This window comes from Helicoverpa zea, chromosome 19, assembly GCF_022581195.2.
Source record: "Helicoverpa zea isolate HzStark_Cry1AcR chromosome 19, ilHelZeax1.1, whole genome shotgun sequence".
NCBI classification, from domain to species: Eukaryota; Metazoa; Arthropoda; class Insecta; order Lepidoptera; family Noctuidae; genus Helicoverpa; species Helicoverpa zea.
The window spans coordinates 7,567,546-7,594,792 of NC_061470.1; the positions used below are offsets into that span (position 1 = coordinate 7,567,546).

At 36.0% G+C, this 27,247-nt stretch overlaps 1 protein-coding gene across 1 annotated transcript in view; it reads left to right on the forward strand.

Moving 5' to 3' along the window:
- The window catches only part of LOC124639634 (LIM/homeobox protein Lhx1), a 59,833-nt gene extending 33,155 nt beyond the window's left edge, over positions 1-26,678 (forward strand). The window contains exons 5-8 of the mRNA XM_047177073.1: positions 5,844-6,001; positions 6,364-6,582; positions 23,704-23,962; positions 24,649-26,678. Coding sequence (XP_047033029.1) covers positions 5,844-6,001; positions 6,364-6,582; positions 23,704-23,962; positions 24,649-24,803 — 791 coding nt within the window. The 3' untranslated portion in view covers positions 24,804-26,678. The remainder of the gene's footprint in view (positions 1-5,843; positions 6,002-6,363; positions 6,583-23,703; positions 23,963-24,648) is intronic.
- Positions 26,679-27,247: the final 569 nt, after the last annotated feature.

The following is a 27,247-nucleotide window of genomic DNA, read 5'->3' on the forward strand; positions in this document are numbered from 1 at the left end:
CGCCACGAGACAGGGCGCCCAATACAAATGACATTTTAAAAACCGCTCTCCAGCCTACCTATAGCTCATTTTACATATACTTGTGTTTCGCACGCACGCTCCGTGCGCAACGTCGATAAAAGAGGGCGTGGCCGTCACCGCCGCATCCACCAATCAGGTTCCTCCGCTCCACGTGTGCGTACGGCTCACCCTTTCATGTGTGCCGCGTCAGTACCCAAGTGTGAGTGCGACGTTTCGTTTATACGCCCGTGGTGTATATGGGCGTAAATAAGTATATGCCGGCTACCGGCACCACAAAGGTTCCCATATCTTTTATGTTCTGAGATCCTTATCTCGTGGTTTCTTATTTTACATTTGAGATGGTGGTCTAGAATTAACGGTCAGCCCCATAAACACGCTATAACAAACTTTAATATGCCCGTAATACAAAATAATCTGTGATTTTTACTGCGTTCCCTGCGTTAATAGGTTGTTACAGATCGAAAGATAGCGCACGGGTGTTTTTTGGTAACAAATATTCATGAATCACGCTGATTGAATTGTTAATGGCTCTAAATTGTTGATTATCGTGATGTAAATGATGTTTTTGAGTGCCAGTTTATGTAAAACAATGCAGATATATTTATCTTCAGCGTTATTACAGACTTATTAGGTCAGGCATTCATTACCATAAAATTTTAAAGTTTAAGGTTAAAATTGAGTCATTACTTGTTAAATAAGAGCCGATGTACTTCGTAAAATCAATCAAACGGTCGCACAGAATTACAAATAAAGAAGCCACAAAATTTTTAATTCGAATTTCGAACATCAAAGAGAGCTTGTTCTATATTCGAAATTGAGCGACAATAAAAGACCGTTTTCCCGCCAAAATTCGATTAGCGAGGTACAGAGGGACAAAGGAAGTCGTTTATACGGGGGGCGGTTTTAAAATTGATTTTGGAAGAGGGGCGGGGGCTCATAGGTGAGTGGTCGACTGTACACGACTGAAGCGGGGCAATTCATCATTTTAGTTTGTCGTTAGATAGGTACTTGAATTTTGAGTTTTATACGCCCACTGCGTTGAATCAGAAAAGTCCCTATCGTAATTGTCATACAGGGTCAAAAGTTGTACCTATTGACTGCCTATGTAGGTATTGTTACAAAATAGAAATAGTTTTAAGGAGGCAAACCAAACAATTTCTGCGTCGTGGGTCGTCTATCTTCCTACCTTTAAGTATTATTACCAACTGCCATCCATTCCTAGTATCACATCAAAAATTCTCACGACCACCATCAGTGTTCAATTTCTCAAAAAACAAAAGCATCGATTACCATCGATTTCCTTTCAATACAAAAGCCTAGTTCTTTCATAACATTGAACATACAAACATACACAAAAGGCCTGACTCTAGTGTTTACTCGATCGAGGGTATGATCAAGTAGGTACGGACCACAGAGTAAGGAATGAGAGGAGATGCTATAATGCATGTAGGCCAGACGCCTAGTCAAATACGTATAGTGTACATGACCAAAATGATCAGTTACGAAGGCGTCCGTTTTTTGAGACATTTGTCATAAATTTTTGGTATTACAAAAAATCGACATCCCGAACACCGATCCCGATCATTCCTTTTATAAGGGCAGAAACAGTAACGTTCTTCGTCTTCAGAACATCGCACCTCCGCTAGTCATTTTATTCTCCATGCTACGAACCCTCTAGTTGTAAGTAGGAACGGACGTTTTACCCCTAAGAGGGTAGGCAAACACACTCGATCGCCTAACAAGTGGGTAGATGGGTGATAAAAATGCACTTGCTGATTGGTTTGCTAGCCCTTGAAGTCTGAAGTAGTATTTGATACAAGATTGTTTTAACCGACGATGAAGAGGGGTTTGGTGATGTTTTCGTAGCTTGCTATAGAATTGGGCTTGTTGGGCAGGTTTCATACTTACCTAATAAGAAATTGTCTGCGAATAGTTACTGTATTCCAAAAACTTAAAATACTGTCTTTACCATGTCTATATATATTTGAAACATGCATGTTTGTTAAAAACAATTATGATCTATTTGAAAAAAAAAAACACTACAAAACAAATAGTAGAGTACGACACAAAGACAAATTGAAATTACCCCAAATAAAATTAATATTATATAAGTAACCACTTGCCAAATAATATCCAAGATTTACCATCGTTATTATTTAAAAGAGTGCTATTTAGACTGTTATTAGAAAAAAAATACTACAGTATCAAAGAATACTTTGAGGATCAATCGCTAGTGACATAATAAATAAATATATTTGACTATACATACAATATAATATACAAAAATGACATAATTACAATAATAATATAATGTAATTTTATTATAAATATTTTGTACGCCATAGTATGGCAGGATATGTTGGAACCAGAAATTTGCACCATCTATTGTACCATATTCTGACAAATAAATATTTTTGATTTGATTTTGATTTGAGATATACATATTTTACAAGTCAATAGTTGCTGCTTTTTGACAAAATGTTTATCTACTTACCTAATTACGGTTATTTAATATACCTATTTAGAAGTTAATTCCAGTCAAGTATATACATCTTAAAAGACAGATCAGAAGGGGTAGACAAATATTAAAAACACATAATTCATAGGCATACAACCATGCAAGTTTTATTGCTTACAAACATTACTTTTATATAGATGATTTGACGATATAAAAACTTAAGTTATTGGAAGTACCTACAGTGTTCTAGATAATTTGGAAATCATGACAATTCTACAGGTCTGTCATCCCAGTCGACGTCGTAACTTCTTCTTACTTAATACTTATAGGTACCAGTATCTAACTTTATATTAGAGTTTCCATTAAAACCTTTTACGTCGATGATGCATCAAAAAACATCTAAATAGGTATCCGTCTTAGCAAGTGTCAATGTGGAGATACTAAAAATTTAAATACTAGGTGCTTACCTAACTATTGACTTGAAACTTCATGAAATCCTACACGGATCTATGGCCCGTAACTCTTAGGTATCTATAGACAATGCGATATTCAATAACTCTATGTTACATCTATCTATTTAAATACAACAGTAATGGAGTATTTTGTAACTAATTATCTATTGTTCTGCTTGCTAAATTGCAATAGAGATGGCAAAACCAATCTTGACTATGTACAAGTTAACGTCGTTTAACTAATAATAAAATTCTTCGTTTTACCTATCCTGTGCTTACTTGAAGATTTCTGTAAATAAAACGGGTTTCCCAAAATTAACGCAAGATTTGGAATAAATAGAAAACACAATTTTTCGTCTTTTGTTTGTATTTTTTTGATACATTAAGTGCATGGAATAGAGTTACTTATGCAGTGACACATGGCTATACAAGCTAGACAAAAATACTGAATAGGTAGGTATAATTAAGCACTAATTAATATCTACCTAAAATGAAAATCCCTTTTTAACTTATTGCCTGACTTTCCAAAGTTCCAAAACTATTTACATAAGTTGACTTCATCCACTGCTTTCTGGCTAAAAATAGAACCAGCTGTTACAGGAAAAGTTTTTTCTCCGTAACTATGTCGAGGTACCCCTAAATGACTTGCAAGTCGGTTTAGGAAGCGCAAGTCAGTGGCGGGAACGCAAGATTAATATAAGTCAAGCTGCAGTAAATGCTGGCTCATCGCGATATAGCCTTAATTAAGTTGGGCCCTTGTTGCCACGCAACTACATATTTGTGTCAAAAACGCGGGAATGTAATGAAGTCTTATGCGGAGTAAAACCTCTTTTATTGACAGTAGATATTTTTTTTGGAATTTGAATTTCGAAGGAGTGTTTTCCAGCCAGCACTGACTGTTGTCAGTAATCATCCCTTGAAAATTACAGTTGTCGACCGCACGTAAGATACTGTAGAAAATAGAAAAAGTTGATTTGCAAAGAATGGCATTCATATTATGTTTTATATCTCACATTGGCTACACTACAATCATATTAAAAAAGTTATTATGACAGATACGTTCGCCGCTATCTCATAGCACTTTTATCGACAATAATTCATTAATATCTTAGATAAAGTTATTATAAGGCTGTATGTACATATCATGCCATAATATATTCTGCCAGACAAGCTCATCTCGCGTCATGACAGATGTTATGGTACGCCGCCCTAAAATAGCCCCAGGCTACACAGACGGCACCATGGCTTATGTTCGTCAAAGAAAAAAAATAATAATGAAAATGGATTTCATTTTGAGCAACTATTTATGTTGTACTTTAATAGCGAAAATGCAATATTTTCCACTTTAAGTAGAAAGTATTTCTTGATTGGTAAGACTTTAGTAATTTTCTTGTAGGTAGTTAATGCCTCTCGATAGAACCGCGAAGTTATAGGTACCTATTATAAGCTGGAATGTTCGCTTATGACTTTTACATACTTGTGTGAATTCATCGTAAAATCGTAATTGCTTTGACACACATTCCCGTGAAAAATATGAAATAAATTATATACATTTTATGCCTATAGGTACGTGACTACTACCATGATGGCTAAGATTCAGTGGCATTTCTAGCACTATTTGAAATATAGAAACGTAACGTGCACCAATGTATTTCGAATTAGAAGCTCTGGAAACTTTCTACCTATCTTATACAATTTTTTACGAATTTAGTCACGAAAAACATCGAATAATTCAGTTTTTGATTTGTTCACGAATTTCATGAACTGCATAGGTAGCTAAATACAGTGACTATAAGCCACAAGTGCAAAGTTCCCAGGTTCCTAGGTACGCACTCCTAAGTGTCCGGTTTTGCTCCCCTTCAGCAAACATTCTCCACCCTCCATATTTGCAAGAAATAAACGGTTTTTCCACCCCTACTAATGTTTCCTCGAACTTACTCGATTCTCGCAACTTCGATGACGTTTCGAGTTCTCGGTTTGCATATTTTTGTTTCTTTATTTATTTGACAATAGCTTTCTAAATACTTTGGCGTGAGTTAGGTACTAATAGGTAATAAATAAATAAATAATGTACCTTTAGAAATAAAATTTGTATGACAAGGGAAACTGGTCATTATAGAAAACTTACTTTCCTGTTTGTTTATGAAATTACCGAGTTAGCCATTAAATACAATTATTATTTGTACTCACTCAGGTTACTTACACTATTTCTACATGTTTGTCTTAAACATTTCTTTTAGGAAATACAACCAAAACTTTATCTAATGTGTATATTTTTCATATTTTTTATGTTCCCGTGCCTACATTTTCCTCCCATAACATAAGTCACAATTTCACTCGTTCTTCACATTTCCAGTAATTTTCTGCAGGGATACCGTGCAAATTCTTTTTATTTTCGAGTTTTTAAAAAACCATAGTACTTCCTCCTCTCCCTCTGTTATAAGTAATTGTTTTTGCGGCTAATTCTCTCAGTTCCCATTTCTTTGGGGGCCGCTCCACTCGACATTATATTTTTATTTGGTTAAACCGGCGCGGGGTGACGCGATTGCTTTTTGATAAGTCAATTTTATTCTAAAGGGGTTTTTAATAGGTTCGTTTTAGTTTCGGATACATTTGGTACCATGTGTGCAAAATAGATAAATATTTAATGTTGTTACCTATATAGGTGTTCATTTTTTCAAAGAGTTCCATCACTATGGATATATTCATATAAAATTGTCTATTTCTTTACAATTTTTATAATTTCGATTTTGCCGCCGATTATTATGTACCTTCAGATATAGTCAACGTTCATTGCTGAGAAAACTTAAATATGTCTCACACATAACCACAAACACAAATAATTGTAACTTTTAAGGATTCTAAATAAAAATGGCATTATGTCCACTAACAGTTCTATCTTTTGTTAACAGCGGATTCGCTACTAGGCTCAGGGTCTGACGAGGAAGAGGAAGACGAGTCCAGAGCAGCCAATAACTCCAGCAGTCCAGCTCATGCACCGCATCCCGCGTTACACTCCGAACTGTCACATAATGGGGACACCAAGCCGCATGATGACTCTGAAGATCAGGTTGGTAGACATGATATAATATGTAGATAAAAATATGCATAACTTACCTATATGCTTTGGATAAAGTAGGTAATGCTTATATTTTTTATGTAGATTTCACTAACGATTATACGTAAGGGGAAGCAGGATATCCTATCCTCATTTACGTATACACTACAAGAGGCAATTTTTTGACGATCGTTATCTACATCAGTATCTACATTTTTACTCCAAAGTAGTTTTAGTATGCTTATAGAAGGCGTACTAGCAACAAACTAATCTGGTAGATATAGGTAATGATGATGAAATATAGACCATCCCGCCTGTACCACAACGGGACAAGTTCACATAGTCGCATTCAGTTGTTTCTCTTCACCTCCCAGGGTTCGCTGGACGGGGACCCCGAGACCCGGGACTCGCAGGCAGAGAACAAGTCCCCGGACGATGGCAATGGGGGCTCCAAGCGACGGGGACCGAGGACCACGATAAAGGCGAAGCAACTGGAGATACTGAAGTCGGCTTTTTCGCAGACCCCAAAGCCGACGAGGCATATAAGAGAACAGCTGGCCAAGGAGACGGGGTTACCCATGAGGGTGATTCAGGTTAGTGGTTGGTTTGTCATCTGTTTTTTTAGAACAGTAATAAAACTCAGAAAGCTGGATTGACAATGATTTAGGATAGACAAGGCAAGGAGTTCCAAACCATGAAAGAACCCTCTTTAAATAAAGTTGTTTAAAAACTACTAGTTAAAAATGCTTCGACATGGTCAACAACTAACATAAAACTAATTTAATATCATAACCGTTTCTAAGATAAACAAACAGTAGGTAGTAGATACACTTCACGCTAACTTTAGAGAAGCCACCGCGACAGAAGCGTCAAATTACTTCACAAAAGATTCCATTAGGCCATCTACGGGTTTCCATCTATTTTATATAGGCCATAGAACGGCCAAGTCATGGGGTGCAGACGTTTTTGTCATCAAATACGAATTATTAAAGTCACGAGGAACATCATACACTTAATTATTATATTGAATACGTTATCTGTGTATTCCAACCTTTGCACCTATCCAATGATAAAAAGAAAATTGGTCTGTTATTTTTGTATCTAGAAATTAAATGACTTTAGCTTTGAGTGAGATTCAAAAAAATAATTACCTACTTCGCATTGACAAGCAAAGATTATTAGATTCTCAGAATAACTCATACAATAATTCAATAGGTATCAGATTTATGATAAGTTAGAGAAAATTCACCAACGAGGTGACAACAGCATTAAATTGAAATCTGAATATAAATGCACATTAACGCCAGAGTTCGGCGGAGTTCAATATAAAATTGATTCGTATAAAACCTCTATCAATCACGCACCTCCGTACGGTAACCGTTACAAATGGCGGCCGCTTCATCATGGCGGCTTGTACGTTTGCAAATTGAATATCGCGCTCGCATCCGTCCAGGAACGCCGTGCCGACGTGACAAATATCCTAATTAACGAACCCAGGAATATTGTGACGCTGACACTTAACGCAGGGTATAAATACGATCTCGTTTCGAATGAATTTACAAGTATTTTTGCCGATGATTTGGTTTGCAACATGAATTTTGCGTTGGTCAAAACGAAATCTAGATTTTTTGCATGGTGAGCTGTAGTCAAAATTATGACGAATGCTTGACAACTTAATTTTGGGTATGAGGATTCGTGATAAATATCAATTTTTAGGAATTGTTTTGCAAAAGATTAATCATCAAAACAAACTCAAGTTAATGACTAACTTCTAGACATGTCATAAAAATAAAAACTGTTTGGATCTAGCATCAATTCTTAAATCGACATTATTTACATTGCGTTGCGTTTGATCATCCATCTCTGAGTCAACACCAAGCCTACGGTTCGCAGAACTCATAATCAATCGTTCGTTCCCTGATCCGAGCAGAGCTAATGCGGTTGCCGAAACCCTAACCTGATCTAACACATGGAATCACGCGATTCTCCACACCATCAGCAACATCTGTCTGTTAAAAGACCCGTCCGTCTGTCCGTCACGCTTTTTGCACTCCTTCCTCTTTGTTTCAGTTTTTGTTGGCATCGAAATAAAAACCCCAAGTTTTTACCGTCTAGCGGAGTGTTTGTAAACGTAGTCCGTACTGAACTGTCGACTATTCGGTTTCGTCACCGTTGCGTCTCGATAGTAATTAATGAAATTTGAAAAAAAATCGACCGCTTTTTCTTTCATCAGCTGTTGCAAAAAGTTGCACTTTGTAATTTTGAAATTATTCTCAGCGCGAAAGCAAAAACAATGGCTATTTTTTTGGTTATGAAGAGGTGTAATTTGTCTTTTGTATTTAGAGAATACAGAGGAAGCTATTAAAAAAACTATAAATAATGTTACCATTAGATTAACGTCTTCATTAAGTTGTATTGTGTTAGGATGACAACAAAGATTATATTATTGTTACACTACATACAAAAACTCCCAGCGGTAGCATTCAGTTCCGCGCAGTAAGAAAGAGAGAGCTCAGATTTGTTCGTCCGTAAACTGACAAATGTGTGTACAAATATTTACAACGCCGAGAACTGAAGTAAGCAATATTTTTCTCGTACAAAAACAATGTCAAGTATGTTAAGTGGGATCATAAACAACATTTTTTGTCGTCGGTCGTCAGTCGAGGCAGATCGCGCGTGTCAAATGTTTGTGCCACCGACACCACATGTGCAAGCGCATAACTGTAAAATGACTTTTTGTATACGGATTTAACTAGTTAACACCGGTGCGTGTGAAATTTGCCGTTTGAACTTTTCAAGAAACCGCTTCCAATATTTTTTTAACCAAAATGAATTTTCTACTAAATTTATAATTCATTGGCGTTTCATCAATTTTGGAATTATAAAGAAAATAGAGTGAAATTAGGCAATTTGTAGGAAAATTAACTTATAATGGATCCCACTTTTTTACTTGAGTAAATGTGATTGGATAGTTAAACACTTTTTCCATCGAAATTATTGTTGCCTTATTAATATTAAATATTTAAATAAGCGACTATTTACTCTCACTTCACACTTGAATTGATTTCTTGTCTGGTTTCACAAAAAGTCCTCATCTTACCACATATCTTCAAAAGCCTACAAAAATAATAGTTCTTTCATATCTCCATAATGAACTACTGCCTTTGTGTAACCACAGATTCAGTAGAATTCCCGACACACATTTAAAGCCGCCGAGTTATTTCAAACCAGACATTACGGGCCCAGGAATGCAGGAAGGGGCATCAAAATGACAACCTGGCAATCCTGTCACTTCTTTCTAACTGTCACTGTCATCCAACCGCGAAACGAGAAAAAAAAACTACACGGAGATATTTTAATAAGTTCATATATTGTAATTTCTTTAGCGTGACGGCCCTTGTCGTCGGCGACAAGCCCTTATTGGCTCATATTTTATTTTGACAGCTCGTATAGTTACTCTAAGTAGGGTTGTCAAGAATTTCCTATTGGTCCTTATTTTTATGCTAATATAAGTGAAGATATGTAGGTAATGCATTAAAAGTTTTATTCTTAGGTTACATTTATCTATTGCACTGCAATAGGCATGATGACAGTAATCAAAAATCATTAAAATAATATATTTATTAAATTTAACTTGAAGCTTGGAATATAAAACGCGCATTGTTTTCTTTATTAATAATGTGATTAATATGTATTTTTATAAAATAAAATTACGAAATAAGGCAATTCGCCATGATATCTTGAACACCAATCAGAGCTCGTGACGTCATTTCTCAAAACAACTCGCGCGAAAGCGCGCGAACGTCACATTTCGTTATTGTGAACTTCCACTGCGATCTTTGTTTTTATTTAATTAATTGTGTATAACACGAGTTATGGAGCCCGGATTTATTAAGGCAAACAGCGCTAATTTGCCTAGAATTGATATCATAATGCTGGGAGAGTTTTTGGCATCAAATAAAGATTTTTGTTCAGCTGAATTTAGAAATGTTAAAACTTCCATGTAAGTATACTAGATTAATTAAAAAAAACTTCCATGTAAGTGTATTAGTTTAATTAAAAAAACTTCTATGTTAGAATCTAGAGAACTATGTAATAACTTACATCAAAGTGATCTTCACAAAAATAAAGTTGTACCCTGGGCAATATTGCTTTTGAATCTCGCCTTGCAAGTTTAAGCCACTTGTTTCGTATTTTTTTATTGTGAGGAACGTACACAAATAACTTATCAGGAGTTGTTTTGGATGTGTTCTTACACTGGGGGACCCCACAACACCTATGCACTTTCGAATTCATATTTAATAACACAAAAAACTTAATTATTGCACGAGCGTTGTTTACTTGCGTCTTGTAATTTCAGTCGTGACGTCACAAGTGACGACATGACACTGACAAGCGTTTTCGCGCCGGATTCAAAGTGGACAGAGAAAAATGCAATTATTTGATAAAAAAACTTCGCATTTTCTTAAAATTAATAATTTTTCATATAAAATAGACGTATACCTACATCATACAAAGGTATTTAAAAATTTGTCATCATGCCTATTAGAGTAACGCTAAGTGTAAACTTTGTAAGCTTATGTTAAAGGTTTTTCTACTGGCAACCCTGTCCGCCTCAATTTTGAACTGTTTACATTTTGATTAGAAATAATATTTGAGCTTTCTAGAAGTTCTAAGGCTTTGTTTTGTTAAATATTATTCGTATTTGTTTTTGGGTAAAATCATAAAAGCCATGTTTGCTATTTGGTATTGCAATAAATGCAAAAGTTATCCAATTTCATCAAATCCGCGATGTATTTAAAAATAATCAATCATCATGTCAAAAAATCATTTTTCATTTCGCGCCAAAATTAGGTCGATGACATTTCGCATTATAAAGGAGACCACACACGAAACGCCACTTGAAAAGAAAAAATAACGTAAAGAAGGGGTTTGAATAAATTAATTCAACGATTATTTAACTACTTTGTAAATGTCATCAGCGTATAGTTACATTTTACAAATTATTACCTGATTACTCAAGAAATATTCAGTGGGCGCGATGCGTATTAGCATTTATAATTTTGTAGGAGATCATTAATCATTATTAACTCAGTATTCATTGAGACAATTCCCGCACTATTAATTGTGACGAAGTGATACAAAAATTGATATACGTAGTATAATTACTTGACAAATTGTTACATTATCCAAACCTTAAGTTAAATGTACGTACGCTGCGCAAGTCTGTTTTTCATTGCAGCGTATAAACATCGCCTGCAGTATCTAAACGCAAGTTGGTTTCTAGTTAATCACAAGTATTTTATTATTGGTGGACGGCCATCGAGAAAGTAATTCCCACACGGAAGCTCGTGTCACTGGTTGATTGATAGCGGGCGCGATAAAAACAGTTTGTCAGCGAGTCGCGAACACGTTATTATGTCACCACCGGCTACTGACGTGACGCGTCCTGATTAATGTGTGTCGTGTCGTGTGTGGCAGCCTTAATGTGCGAGTCTATGGTCATTAATGGCGCGCGATGTACAGCCTTGCGTAATGAAGGAATGTTGAAGCAAAATATCCTCTATGACTCTTAGAAATATGTCAAACAATTGATATTTCTACTTTCCTTTAGCTCACCTTTAGTTAAAATAAATATGCTCGTGTGTTGTAAAACTGGTCCAAAACAGCTGCTCATTTGAACCGAGATGTAAAATAGGCCCAATATTTTAGAGGTTACATAAATTATTTATTCTACTGACTTCACCTCGAATTTATCAAAATGATAGGTGATTAAAAAAGCGACGCGACTACTACGCCTTTCTATCTTTTTATAAAAATCGTATCAGTAAAAAAAATAAAAACGTTACAATTCCGAAATATCGGCGTCGATTCCGTCTTAATTTTTATAAATATGACTTCAGTCAATTTATGAAGAAATCCAAGTAAACGTCAGTGTCGAAATCAGAGTTGAATGAGCCGTACATCGGCGGTCGCACGGCCATATCTCATATTTTAATATCCGTCGGCCACTTTGAACTGCCCCAAATACTATAACTTGCACGAGTTACGAGGCAAACGGGTGAACGCTTGTGTGACCGCGGCTTTAGTGCCGAGCTCACCCGAGCCCAGGCGATGTTTTACGACAGATTGTTCAGTCTTTTTAATTGATTGCTTGTTCTATAATTTATCCGAACGGCTGGGAGATCTCAAAGCGCTAGACACCGACTGCACCGACTGATGCGTCTAGGCAGATATGTTCCATACAATGCCAGCGCCGGTGACTTTGACACGAGTTATGTTTCCCGTAAATCAATTAAGCAATTTTCTTTAACATTTCCTCTTGTTTATTAGAATGTAACATGCCTAAGCTGTGCGCAAATGTGTAAGGCTACATAACGTAGCTTACATGTTGGGATCCTCTGTCGGTAAAATAAAATAAGCATATTTTAAACATAAACGTGTTCTTTTCCCGAAAATTCAATGAAATCCATACTTAACTGCTTTTGATCTTTACTTAACTCTCGTTAATGCGCATGATTCACAAATTCCCAATTTTCCTTCATAAGTGAGCGTAACTTGGGATTAAAAAACGAGTGAGGTAGTTAAAGAAGTCGCGTACATGCCGCGTGTCGTTTCACGTAAAATGCATTCAGCTAACGATCGCGTTTGGCGCGGCTGACACGCCGCCGTCGAATCCTTACTTTATCTAAAAACGAGGACGCACACGCAATAAATTTGTAATTTTAATCGTTATTATTAAAACAACGGTGTGGGATAAGCATGAGGTAACAATAAAATGTCTATTTTACAACGTTATATCGTGTCAATTGTCGTAAAAATGTCTTTGGTACGGCGCGTAGCGGGATTTGCATCAAAATATGACGTTTAGTGTGCTTATTGTGCATAAACGCCATGAAAGTTCGTGCCTGCATCTTGCGGCCGCGGTGTAATGGCCGATTGCGTTGAGAAATAACCCAGAAATTGTTTTTTACGGAATTAAACTTCACTGCGGTGACTTTATTTATTATTATGTTTTATTAGTAATGCTATTGTTTTTGTTGGTTAATGAAAGTGTTGTACAATACTGTATTTTTATGTGTATTCGTTGGGATGCGTCAAAGTTTTATTACGGCTTGTAAATAAAACGGTAGCCTAATTTTAAAGCGTTGCATTTTATGAATACTTAGTAAAGTAACACTAGTTCTGTATAAAGTGTCTTGTATAACAATAAAGCAAAGATAATAAAGGTGCCGATGTTATGATTTATGATGTGAAAGACAGAAGCACCTTACATTGTCCGCAGCAGGTGCGGCACAACAAAGAGCTAAAACGAAACCGATAAATTATTAATTATGAAAAAAACGCCAATACACTTACACTTGCGAAATATTATCAAAAATATTAGAAAAAATTTGAAGAGCGGCGCCAAAAACTCCTTTGTCTAGGAGACGTCCTGCGGGCACACTGTGCGGTGGTGGACAAAGGGAAGTAAAGTTGCCGACGCGGCGCGCACACTGGGACAAAGGGGCACCCCGTCAGGACAAAAAATGACATCATTTATTTTATTGCTCCGAGTGAGAATGTGGCACATTAATATTGCGTAGGCCTTAATGTTCCATCGCCCTAGGCAGGTCATCACTCAATACCACTCTTGTCTATAAAATAATAGTACAACCGTGTTTTTCGGGTGCCTACGTCACAAATCAAAAGACATAAACAAAATCAAGATTATTTACAATCCAGTATGTTTTATGACAATTATTAGCGTTTTAGGTTCGCTGTTTTACGATATCCGGAATATGTGCTGTAAAGTAATAAAAGTTTTAGCTCATTATGCGCAGTAAATCACTTATGGTGATGTTTTTGGATTATACATAGTTACATTATTCATTAGGAGTTGTTCTGTAAAAATATAACAGTTTACCTTGTATAAGTTCAAATATCGATATTTTTATTTTAGTATTTACCTACTATGTAGTAATTATCAAAATATATAGGTATTCCTAGATTTTAGTACATATCTTACCAGATATACTGACTTTCGGTCCGTTAATTATGGTCAGGCTCTCCTAATATCTTAATATCAAAATACCGGCGAGCAGTAATTGAAAATATGATTCATTACTATAAAGGCCGCCCCGAAACGAACGTCAGCTACATCTCAATTCGCTCATATTATACCTAACAACCGATACAGGGCTGTCTCTTCAACTACTAGAAGAATCTTAGCAAAGTTTCTGACTCTCTTACTGTTATTATTGAAAATCTAAGAGGAGATAATTAGATTCACAGTAAATACATACATAACAAAAAGTCTATCTATTAAGTATACAGTAAATTGTATCGAGTAGTTCTGTTTTCGCAAATATTCTAAACTAGGTTGAAAAAGTTAAGACTTTGAATACTTATAGAGATCCGGAATTAATTGCTGGGTACTTCAAAAATATTATTCGAACGAAGATGGTTTGGTTTAATATGGAGAAAACATGCTGCACCGACCCCAAACAACATTGGGATAAGGGCAGGATGATGATGATGATGATCTGGATAAATAAAATAATCTTCAATCACTCAGTAAAGCTGATGATACAGCAAGGCCAGCCCTATTAGTATATAAACACGAATGCGCGTACGCAGCGATCCATCATTAGGAGGCACGGCCACATTGATTTATTACGAAATGCCGCTATGTTCCCATAGTAGCCGAGTTATAGCAAATTAATTACATACTGCTCCATCATTTTGAGTAGCACTTGCCAAAATGTTGCGAAACAAAAATGAAGTTAGTCATTAAAATTATAAAGATGATGGAAGTAACGGCACTGCTAGGTATATAACAATTAAATCCTTTGATTTCACTCAACGTGAGAAACTACCAAACGCTCCTGGAAAAATTTCATATGTGGATGTTTCAGCCCATTTCGTCTTCACATCTTCACCTCCGTATCCAAATTTAATCATCGAATTTACTCTCAAATCGTCATACAGGAAAGTTCTAGACACAAATTACTTTCACAATTGTATTATTAACATTGTTTTAGAAGTAAATACCGAAGTTAAAACAAAAAATATTGCACCCAGGACTTCCTAAAGGCACTATCCTAGGACCAACTGCCATCGATCACAGAGAACATGACGTTCTTCTACCAAACGCCCTAAATAGCAATTGTTGCGCGAAAACCTATTCCCATAGTTCGTTGACCGTTTTTATGCGATTCATAGACAATTTTTTTCATCTCGCCGATGCGCCAGCACGTAACAAAGTTTACGGTCTATGCACTTATTGACGTGACACTATCGACATTGTCACGGGTCACTTGGTTGTTGCACTTTATTTTCGCAAAGTAAAGAGTAATTTAATGTATTAACTAAATCTACATAGCGTATCTACCTATAAGAGTTATTTTTCCTTGGTTAAAGGATGGTAAAGAAGATTTTTGTGATTTGAAGTGTGTTTGACAGTATCAAATGCTTTCTTTAATTCGACGTTTTATTAATTTACTAAATTAACATATCTTAAAAGAGCTGTGTGATACCTAAGTCAAATCATGATAATGAAGATTTCTGTGATTGGAGGTGTGTTTGACAGTATCGAATGCTTCCTACAATTCGACATGGTACTATTCCGTAATTTTACCAGCATTTCCCTCCGTGGCCGTCTCGCACTATCGCACTCCGAGGTCATTCGACAATTCCGCATTATGACGTCCGAATCCTCTCAATGCGACCTCTATACTCTTCACTTCCTAGCTGACCATTCCGTGTCATTATTGTGATTATTGAAGGTGAAAGATTAGCCATAGTTTAGAGTTTGGGTCTCTAAATCCTTGTTTGAATTGTTACTACATACATCTTAGCCTTAGCCAATGCCGCTGTTTTAACATGTTTAAGTCAATGGTTTGATTATATAAAATTCATTACATTTCCAGTACCTACATCTTTCGTAGACAGGATGTCTACAGCATTATTTGTATTTTTATTCAGTCTAAAACTCCAGTTTTGCATACAAACTGTGCAACCAAAAGTAATAAGGCTACGTATATACGGGTAGTAAACTACGTCACGTTCTGTCTAAATTACTCACGACTGGTATTTACTAACGTTGGTTGTTGACATAAGTGCGCTGATTTGCATAACGCCTTATTTATTTTAAATTAGTTCGGATTGTTTACAATAAAGTATTGCTTAAAACGATTGCAACTGTTACCTAACTTAGTGCTTTGTTCGATAGAAGCATGCCTAGCTGTCAAACGCGAAGTGCTTGCAATGGTGCCTTAGCTACAATAGTAGCCACAACTCATTTAAAGATTACAAGTAAAAATATCCTTGCACGTTCCACACCTTAACATCGAATTTTATTGTGTTACACCAGCAAAACGAAAGCTTATCTAAAGCCGTTAAATATAAAACCAACAACACTAAAACGAACTGAGATAAGACCGCCATCTTGAAAAGCGTGACCAATGGCACGAGCGTACGTTATCAGAACAGTAACTGATAACAGTTTGATTTATACATTCTCAATGGTGATTGGTGGAACGGTTACACAATCCTGCGCCGTTTATCAGAAATTAAAAATGGAATCTTGTTAGTGAGAGAAATGGGTCGTGCTTTATGCGATCGTGATGCACATTAACCGATTTTACATTAAGAGTCTGGACGTCCTTCGGCTGCTTTAATGGCAAGATAAGATTCAATACCGTACTTTAGAACAGGGAATATTTTTTTAATTTTTTTCAGAACGAAGAAATGTGTCTTAAATCAGAGAGTAGAATAATAGAGCTCTCAAAAAATTACTCATTTAAATCAAACACCACAAATGAAAACCATGTGACAACTCTAAATGAATGTTGCAAGAGTAAAAATAAACAAATCAACGGCAACACACAAATAACACAACAAGTATATAGTTAATGTACTTATTTTGAGAACATCTAATTAACTAAAATAAGACAAGTCACAAATTGGTGCCGCTGAAAATGATTGCTGATTAAATTTAGCGTTGTGAACATCAAGAACATACTGTTTTGAGTTTTTTAAATTAAACAAATCTGTCAACGAAAACGGGTTAGCCGTTGGCGGGATTTTTGACGTTTCGTTTTTAGGATTCCGTACCCAAAGGGTAAAACGGGACCCTATTGTTTTCGCTCCTCTGTCCGTCCGTCCGTCCGTCCGTCTGTCACCAGGCTGTATCTCATGAACCGTGATAGTTAGAGAGTTGAAATTTTCACAGATGATGTATTTCCGCTATAACAACAAATACTGAAAACTAGAATCAAATAAATATTTTATACAACAAACGTGATTTTTTGCCTATACCTATAGAATATTAGTTTGGATGGTACGGAACCCTTCGTGTGCGAGTCAGACTCACACTTGGCCGGTTTTTATTTTTCTACAAGGAGACACGCGAAGGTGACCATTTAGTAGACCCCAGAGTTCCTAAATTCAGAACACAACTTTTTCTAATATTTAGATAAAGGTTATTTGATCAATATTGGCCCAGATCACGATTCTGTAATATCTAACGTTAGCCTAGAACGCGATTAACGCGCTTACTTTGACCGTGAAAAAAAAATGGGGTTATTGTTATCTCATCCACTAATGCCAATTTAAAGTATCTACGTGACACGCAATCAGAAAGGAGGAATTTTAAAAATATTGCATAAAAATGGTTTAGTCATATAAACTTAACATATTTTTCGAAAATTATTACTAACTATAGCAGTTCTTGCATTACAGGTACATCTGTTGCACGTATAAAAGAAAGAGTTTCTCGTGTTATTCAATTTGGAGTGGAAATAATTTACTTTTACGTCGGCGAGCGCCACGCCAATTGGTTGTAGATGGCGCATGAGGCGCGCGCCCTGTGGTCGTCTCTTCACTCGCGCACTGTTCCTTTTACTCTCTTTCCTTCCAACGTTTGTTTTTACCTTACGGCACGCTTCCGACATTTTTATTATCGAACATGACTCCAAAATTGATATCGAATTACCAATACATCATTTCCTCTTGTAATATGCTAAAACAAAAATTACAAAAACACACGATAATGAATTATCAAACAAATTGCGCTCGTCCTCATCAATATTCCGCGAGTACCGCGAGGGAGCCCAAAATTCGCGTTTTCGTCCCACATGGCGCATGACACGATGAAGTTTATGGCGGAACGAAAAACGAAAACAAAGTACGGTCAGCACAACTGTTCGTGTATTATTGTTAGGTAGATTGTGTCGCGCCCTGTAGGGAGCCGACCGCCCGCTGCGCGCCTCTCAACGCTCTAAGTCCAAATTACTAGTTCACCTCACCCGCTAGATTACACATCCGATTCCAGGTATTGCGCCGTGTCGCAACTGCTCGTAAGCTTAAGCCTAAATTGGGTTTGCTTTTATATATCTGCCATTTGTAGTACTGAATACCTGTGTAAGGAGATTAATTTGACCCACCTGTATTATTCGGAATGTTAGTAGTTGGATTTGAAGCGAAATTGAATCGGTATTACGTAGTGTATGAAGTATAAGTGCGTCGGCATATGATTGGCAAATGATTTTGGTTGCGGCTGCTGTAGTTTTTTGTCTTGGAGTCTGTATTCGGTACTGTCGACTCATTAGCGCTGGGGGGCGCCTCGGCCGCAGGTAGGCTCGAAGCTCCGGCGTTATTTATATTGAGGGCGAACAGAACAATGTCGAGGCCGATCACTTATTAATCATCTCTTTATTCGAGCCGACTGGGTGATTCTGCCTGTTGTGCTGCACAAAAGAATATAGATCAAGTAAATCAATGTTTCGCGTTTTGGGAGAGGATGAGAGCCTTGCAGTCTCACTGTGTATTTAAAATGAGAAGGCTTGTTGAAGTAAAGCAAACGAATACCATGAAAAGCTTAAAGATAATCCTCTTACTAAAGGTATTTGGCAAATTATTAAAATCCGCTTTAATTTATCTAGCTGGTCTATTGAAATCAATAAAACAACTTTACAGTTTTATCGCCGACTTCCGTGAGAAACAATTGCTATATGAGGTATAGCCTAATTATACTAACAGATCATTTACCTATATTTTTATACCTATAGTATTAAAAAGCAAAAGTATTGACATTATGTCAATAACAAACACGACTCGCTAAGGTACATTACATGTCCATATATTAACTTTGCGGTTAATATATGGACGTGTAATGCGCTTCAGGCCTCGCAAAAACATCACGTAGGAAGGCGTTATATATGTGTATTCAGACTACAGTTAATCCATGTTTATATCGGGGTACTTAATACTAAGATTTTACGAGTTTCTAAGGCGTCGGGGTTAGGATAAGAGAATGGCCCCTCACAGCGGTGGACGTATGAAATATAGTGTTTAACACCACGCGGCTTGTTCGCCGGACGCCCCGCGGCGGGAGACAGTCCCGAGCGCCCGATCAACATCGTCACCCTATGCCGTCACAAAGCTCCTTTATATTACAAACTTTAGACTTTCTTAAACCGTCTATAAAATCTAAACCTTTACCAACATTGTCACTATTAGACTGCTGATGTATTTTTACTATCATAATAACTCTGGCGGTTGCATATTATTATTTGTAAAGGTATAATTTGCGAGACACAGCCTTTAAATATTCTAAGCAGCTAAACTTTAAGCGTTATTTTAATCATGAGTCACGTTTTAGCTGTTGAATATTCATATGAATTGTGATACCGTGTTCTTAACATTGGAATAAGAACAAGAGGCACCGATAACGGTTATTATTGTTATTAAAGGTAATTTATTTTCTTTGTTCCTTTCAAAGACGTAATTACTAACAAGCGTATTCACTTTATAAAGTATTAAGATGTCATCGATATAGCGTTCTGACAAATGTCTTAGCGCCATATCGGCAAGAAAATTATTACTTACATTAATAGATACATACATACATGCATAGTTCTCACCGTATAACATACCCGTATGATACGAATGTACTCTACAACGCTTGTGAATTAATATGCCTAAAATAATTTCGCCATTTCGATTTGGCGTAAACTTTATGCAAAGTCTAGTGAAGTAATTGAATTTCGGGTTACTTACTGTATTATAAACGCTACTGTTATCTGAAGTCCCTAGCTAGACCCATCAAATAATTATATTTTTATGGACATGTATCGGAAAAATAATGGGGTAGTTAGACTAATGAAGTGGTTATGGCTACAACGTTAATAGTACAAGTTGTATGAAGTTTTTTAACGATAAAGATTTTTTGTTGGCTTGATCTATTGGTGCGATTAAGTAATAAAAGCCGATAACGGACGTTGAATTACAAAATAGGTCAATTTTTGATCAGCTGATGTTCGGTTATACTTGGTCTGGTATACTCAGGATGTAAGAAACATTTTAAAGTGAGCACTGGTTATTATTGTGGTGACAAATCAAATTTACCTTATCAATAGTGTGTATTAATGTATACCAGAAAGTAGAAAAAAAAAACTTTGAAAAAGCGTAAAATCTACTTGTAGATATTGTACCTAATTCAAAAGCTTTACAATAATATCAACAAACATGAAGCATCATAAACAACAATTCATTAAACTAATTGAGAGTAACATTTAGAAAAAGATTCGCTATTATGCTATGATTTAGGTTTATTTATTTGATTGATTAAATCACGGACGTTTTCATCGTTCCAACAGTTCTATCAACCTGGTGATTGTTTGAAGGCCGATGATTGTCGAAATATTATTTATTATGCCTTAATGTCACGTCAAAATCGAATAATATCGACGGTTAATCAGAGAGTCTAACATCAGATTTTATTTATGCATGAACTATATTATCAGAATGTAGATCATGTGCAAATTAAGTTTTTATGCTAATATTTATTTACGATGTAGGCACTAAACATTGCATATTGATTGTGATAGAATTTGTGATTGTGTGAAAACTGTGTTGGATTTTAACATCTGTAGTTGTAATTTTATTGCAATAAGCGATAAGTAAGTAGGTAAGATAAGAAAAGATTAAATATGTATATCTTTTCACAACTTAAAAATAACAAACTTTTTGTTCAAAACTTTTACACTTCTTTTGCCTCAATTATGTAGATCTAAGATTAAAATCCATCTATCTATGTATGTTAAAACTCTATCTATGTATGTTAAAACTCCATCTATGTATGGAGCGGCCGCATCAGATAGAAAAGTAAGCTTATTTTTTAAATATTATTTCTATTAACACTTTTATGAGAGGTTTCAATAAGTTCCCATCCTAAACATTTAGTATTACAGCCTTATAATTGATTTTACGAGAGTTTAATACTAATTACAGCTACCGTTATGAAATGTCAGTAGATAGATATGGGAGGTGCAGAATATCACTTACCAGTACTATTAAATGATTTCTGCTTTCTAGTTCCAAGTGTCGACTAAGAAACATCGATTTGCCTTCCCGGTGTTCTCGGACTCGATCATTTTAACGACAAAAAATGACTGGATACGTGATTATAGGTTGCCAGCATAATGTTGGTGGTCCGTTTAGAGACTCGCATTACGCCAAGCATTAAGAACGCTCATATAATATGGTGTACCCACGTTAATTGCCACCTGGACGCTTTAGAACCTCCGGTTTACATACCAGTTTCGCAAATTTTATGTCGCACAACCAATTTTCAGTCCAAATTAAGGAATTAAGTAGATGATTTATTATTCATAGATGACCTTAAATAAATTATAGACTTAATAGACATATCGATAGCCGAAATCGACTTCGATTTACTTGTCCATTAATCAATAGTTGCAAGAACTGGATCAGGTTGTGAATGTGATTTCTGTGCAAATGGCGTGCGTGGGCTCGGGAGCGGCGCGATCAAAGCGTGCGCCTGCGCAGCGGGGCTAGCGCGCGTGAGCCTTTTACAATAACGCTCTTGTTTTCTTCATACTTTTTTTTTTCTTTTGAAGATGCCACGTTACGCAAACGGAGTAGGTGCATCTTGTACCTAACCGTGCATTTCTCACCGTCTTATTGTCACTGTTAAACGGCAATTTATAGTAAAGATGTGTTAGACGCAGTTGGGAGCCGCTATAAACAATTTAAGATATTATTTACAACGTTAATATTTTAAATGCTTATACATAAATGGTTTTTACATTCCATGTTGAAATAAAACAAAAAATAGTTAATTAGTGGACGTGTTACAATAATGAAAATGTTAAAACCATCTCGCTTATCTGTATGAATCCGTGTAATGCAAACGTAATTACTACTGAAACAAATAGTTTTAATTGCTTGTAAAATGGATCGAATCACATCAACTAGTTAACGAGTAACGAGTTATCTGGTCTATTTGTGTAACTGTTACATCAGTAGTTAATCAAATGATGGACGCTGAACGACCCTGAAAAACTAATTGAAATTCAATAGGCAGGTGTAACAACAACAGCTTAAGTGCTTAATTGAATTAACTTTTATATCTGATATAAGTTTACGACATTCAAACAAGTCACAAGTTGTTAAGAAAATTATATTTTATAATCCTGGTGGATCACCTATTTTATTTTACAATAAACTGGATATAATCTTAACTGCAAACGCCAAGTGACTACTTACCTAGTGCAAAATTTTACGGAATAATTTGATGTAATTTTTTCAATAACTTCAGCTGCAGTTCCCTAGTAAAAATAATGTGGGACTGAACAGTTAAAGTTTTAATTTTCATTAAGATTTTACTGCTAACACGATAGTAATTGCTTAGCGAAGGGTGTTATAGCAATAATTGCTATCGTTATCACAATTACTTGGCTGTGGCGTTGAATGCTATCGGCACATAACCACTGTCTTAGACCACCCTGACTTCGTCAATTTAACATATGTGCATCTGCAGTTAAGGCTCAGACAAATATAAGTGCACATGATTATAGAAATTATAATGACTTCTCTCAAGAAGAGGTCACCAATCGGCCTTCATGTCAAACCGTGTCAATGTCACGCAATATTTAGGCGCGGCTCACACTCAATGCGGAGCGAATATAATGGCGAGCACACACGACACGTAATCGCCGCGACGCGCGATCTAGCCGTTACACAAGTTACAGATTAGTGCCGCGGCCAGCACGCGACGCGGTAACGCGCCGTGAACGCGACAACACTGATTTATTTTCAAAAAAACTATTTAAAAAGCAGAAAAACTATGAAATACTTAATTGTCCGACAATTAGACATGATGATTGCTTAATCTCGGTTTGCTAAACGTTCGGATAATTGCATCATTAGATGTATCTATTTGTTTATTTTTTTTGTTCACAGTTTCCACGTACTTACTTGGTTTTATTTAAATTAAACATTGTTCCAGCATCGTAAATTCATGATTGGCTTTACTTTGTATAAGTATGAGAAATACAAATACGTCTCAGTTTGATGTAGGTACCTTTTAGCCATTGGTTTCGGTTTAACAAATATGCGACAACCACAGAATGCGGTCAGACAGAGATACATCTTTTTATTTCAGCTTCGGTTCACATGGCAATGTTTCTCTTTTTATAAATCACATTTATTATCGTCTTTTACGATGTGGCTAACATTTTTGCAACCAATGGTTACCATTACGATTGTACTACATATTTCACTGAAAAATTGTTCCTCTAGATAGGCTAAAAAGTGCGTTTTTTGCGACATCAATCTTGTCTCAAACTCATGATTATACCTCTACCTTAAGATATATGTATTTGTTCCCAAGAACTTCTAATTCACGATGCCCCTTTGTTCAACAGGTGTGGTTCCAAAACAAGCGATCGAAAGAGCGTCGTCTGAAGCAGCTCACGTCGATGGGGCGGGGCCCGTTTTTCGGGTCATCCCGCAAGATGCGAGGGTTCCCCATGAACCTGTCCCCGGGGGGGCTGGAGGAAGGCCCGCCGGGGTTTCCCTACTTCGCGACGGCAGATGGCAAGTTCGAGTTTGGCTATGGCCCGCCGTTCCACCATGATGCGCCGTTCTTCCATCCGCCGCCCGCCATGCCCTTCAATCAGCCAGGTTGGTAGACTTTTTGATACATTTGTATGTTAATTACTACTTAAACGGTGACTCACAATATCAAACAGCTTTATCGAAAGTTAGAATAACAAAAGACAGAAGCAGTTCTAGAACACATTAACAGTTTCAAAGTCAAGCTTGATTTCAAATTCTCATTTAAAATTGCCGAGCTCGTATCTTGTTCGCAATTTTCGAATCAGGGCCAAGTTCATTCCTAATGGTTTGTTCAAACGAAACTCTCAGGCGGTAAGTTTGTAAAACGCGCGTATCGACAATTAAGCATTTTATGTGTCTTTCGCGCGACTCCTGATAACAGAGCACCGTAATGGGTTTCTTATGTAGTCGGTAATAGGGTGGGAAATGTAACGGTTAGGTATTATTACATGGCACCAGGTTTTTGTTACTTCACTTCTGTTCCATGAAGCTCTGATATTTCTTACACAATATAATGCTGATGTAAAGCTTGTAGTTATAAGTTTGTCAACTTTAGTCAAGGAAAATATTGTAGACTGCCTAGAAAGATGATGTAACAAGAATATTAATAAAGTGGTATTTTAAGTACAATTATAATCCTCTAGTTTCCAAATAAAACAAAACAAGAAATCTTAGTTTTAAGAAAAATATATTATCATAAAAATATAACTACCACATTAAAATATATACCAGGCGCTTAGTAACGGAAGCAGGTCGTTTCGCAGGCGGCATGGAGACTCTTCCCGGCGGGGAGTTTCCTGAGCAGTTCCCGCCTCCGGACCACCTCGTGCTTCCTCGGCCATCTTCGCCGGAGTTCACGTTCGGCGACGGGCCGCCCCCCCTGCATCCGGAGGGGCTGGTCTGGTAGCTCAAGCCGGAGCCGCGGGACTTCCACGACTGATGCGGCTCGACAGGCTTCAAAGTGGACTTTAGCAGTGTTATTAACTAACGCTCGCGTTAACGAACATATTAAAAGACGCAGTGTTTATGTGATTTTAGTTTCTGTGTACGTTAAGCTGTTTCCCGCTTGCTTCGAATCCAGGTTAGATTTTGATATCATTGCAGTTCCGCGGAACTAGTTTGTTTTCTGTTGCAGTGATTTGGTGCTACAAAGATTGATTTGTCGATGTTTTCTCGGTTAATTGACTTGTTTTGATAGATATTTAAACTGGTGTTATTAGGATGACTGGTTTATTATCAGGATATAATTTTGTTTACTCTGAAATGACCTTATCAATCGATAGGTCACTATGATATTTGATATATCAACTTGTTTTTTGCCGGAGAATATTGTAGAACCGCTATTGAGACTAATTCAGATTAGTTACGCATTAAATCATGGTAAATAAATCTTTGCTTTTATATCCTTTTAGTTACAATTTAATTATTAATATTACAATCTATTTGTGAATAAGGCAGGCACTGTGAATATTAAGAATATTATGTACAGATAGCTATTGTAATAGATAATTTATTAAGTATAATAGAAAGAATAATTTATTTACAATGGGTTTCATAAGCATAATTTATATAAGAGTAATTTTGGTTCCTATACTAAGATAGACACACTTTGAGCATTTTTTGTATATTTATTATTAATACCCTCTCCGTTACTTAAGTACAATCGTTTTTAGAGTAACGTTCATATTGTAAATAATTGATTTGTATATATAAATGTACTATCTAAGCTAATATGTACTTAATTAGGTACTTAATGTAAGTATATAGTATTGTATGTTTAGCTAACCATTATAGTTTTGTTTCAACATTTAAAATACAACAATTAAAAGTTTCACCTAATTTACTTTTACCTTTTCGATTACTGAACAGATTATCCCCGTCAAATAGCTTTACCTCATTGAAGTTAGCTGTGAGTACTAATAAGACTTTACGATAGCCCAAATGTACAAACAAACATTACCTATTGCGCAAGCGCGAGGCGTTAAATGACTAACTTCAGGAGGGCAATTTTATTTGAGAGGAACTGTATATATAGTTATCTTTTTTTATTTAATGAAACTTTTGGAAAATACTAATTTATATTTGAGTTCGCATACTTTTTAATTCCTCAAGTTATTTCAAAAGAACTTTTAAGTTGTTGTCTAAAAAGGTCTGATAAAGAGCCTAATTAGAATCAGTATTTTTTTTTTGTTTCAAATTTGCTATTTCATGAAGAAAACTGTAAATGGCATACAGAAAGTATTTTTCGAAAAAAATTCAAATAAATATATTTAAGCGAACATTATGTTTTTAATTGTGTTTGGAGTCACAAATTTTCTAAAGTAAGTTACAAAATAAATAAAAACGTTTGTAAATCGTAGATAAAAGAACAGCATTTAACTAAAAATGTATTTCAGTTTTTACATAAATGCCAAGAACTATTATTTTATTTTGACGACGAATTTTATGCAGTGAACAATAAAATTGACGATTTAAACAAAACCTATTCGAAAAAATTAAACACATAAAAGTATAAACCTTAACCAATATCAAAGGTGCTGTATATGAATCTCAAAGTTTAAAAACTAAATGAGTCACCAATTTTCAATTGTTTTTTTTCATAATTCAATTTTGACTCCAAACATAATAAGAATGATATTTAAAAACAGGCTCACTGGCAACTACATAATATGTATGTATTATAATCTAAGTGTTAATATTTGGTACGTACTGTTATATATCGTATTTAGCACATAACAAAAATATAATGGAATTGTCTTTAAGAATAAAATCTATTCGAAAATATGATACGTTTTATTTGTTTGTATCCTTAATACATTTTTAGGAAGATGGTGCAAGAGGTTACTTGTGAGAAAAGACTGAATATTAACACATTTGTCATACTTACAGTTACAGCCTTTTTATCGTCCCACTGCTGGGCACAGGCCTCCTCTCTCACGGAGAAGGATTGAGCATTAATCACCACGCTTGCTCAATGCGGGTTGGTGATTTCAGACTATATAGTCCAGGTTTCCTCAAGATGTTTTCCTTCACCTTTTTATCAGCCATTGGTGTCTAAGATATACTTAGAAAGTACATACAAACTTAGAAAAGTTGCATTGGTACTTGCCTGACCTGGATTCGAACCCGCGCCCTCATACTCGAGAGGTTGGTTCTTTGCCCACTAGGCCACCACGACTTGTCATACTTAATGGTTTTTTTTTTACCAAGAATTACGGTACATAGGACAAAAATCCAGTCCTAACTTAGGTTCGCTTTCTAGATGACGCTGAGTTCTATATCAGATGTCTAAAAGAATTGTTAAATCTTTGAGCACAATAATCCACAGTATGAATTATAATAAAAAGGAAC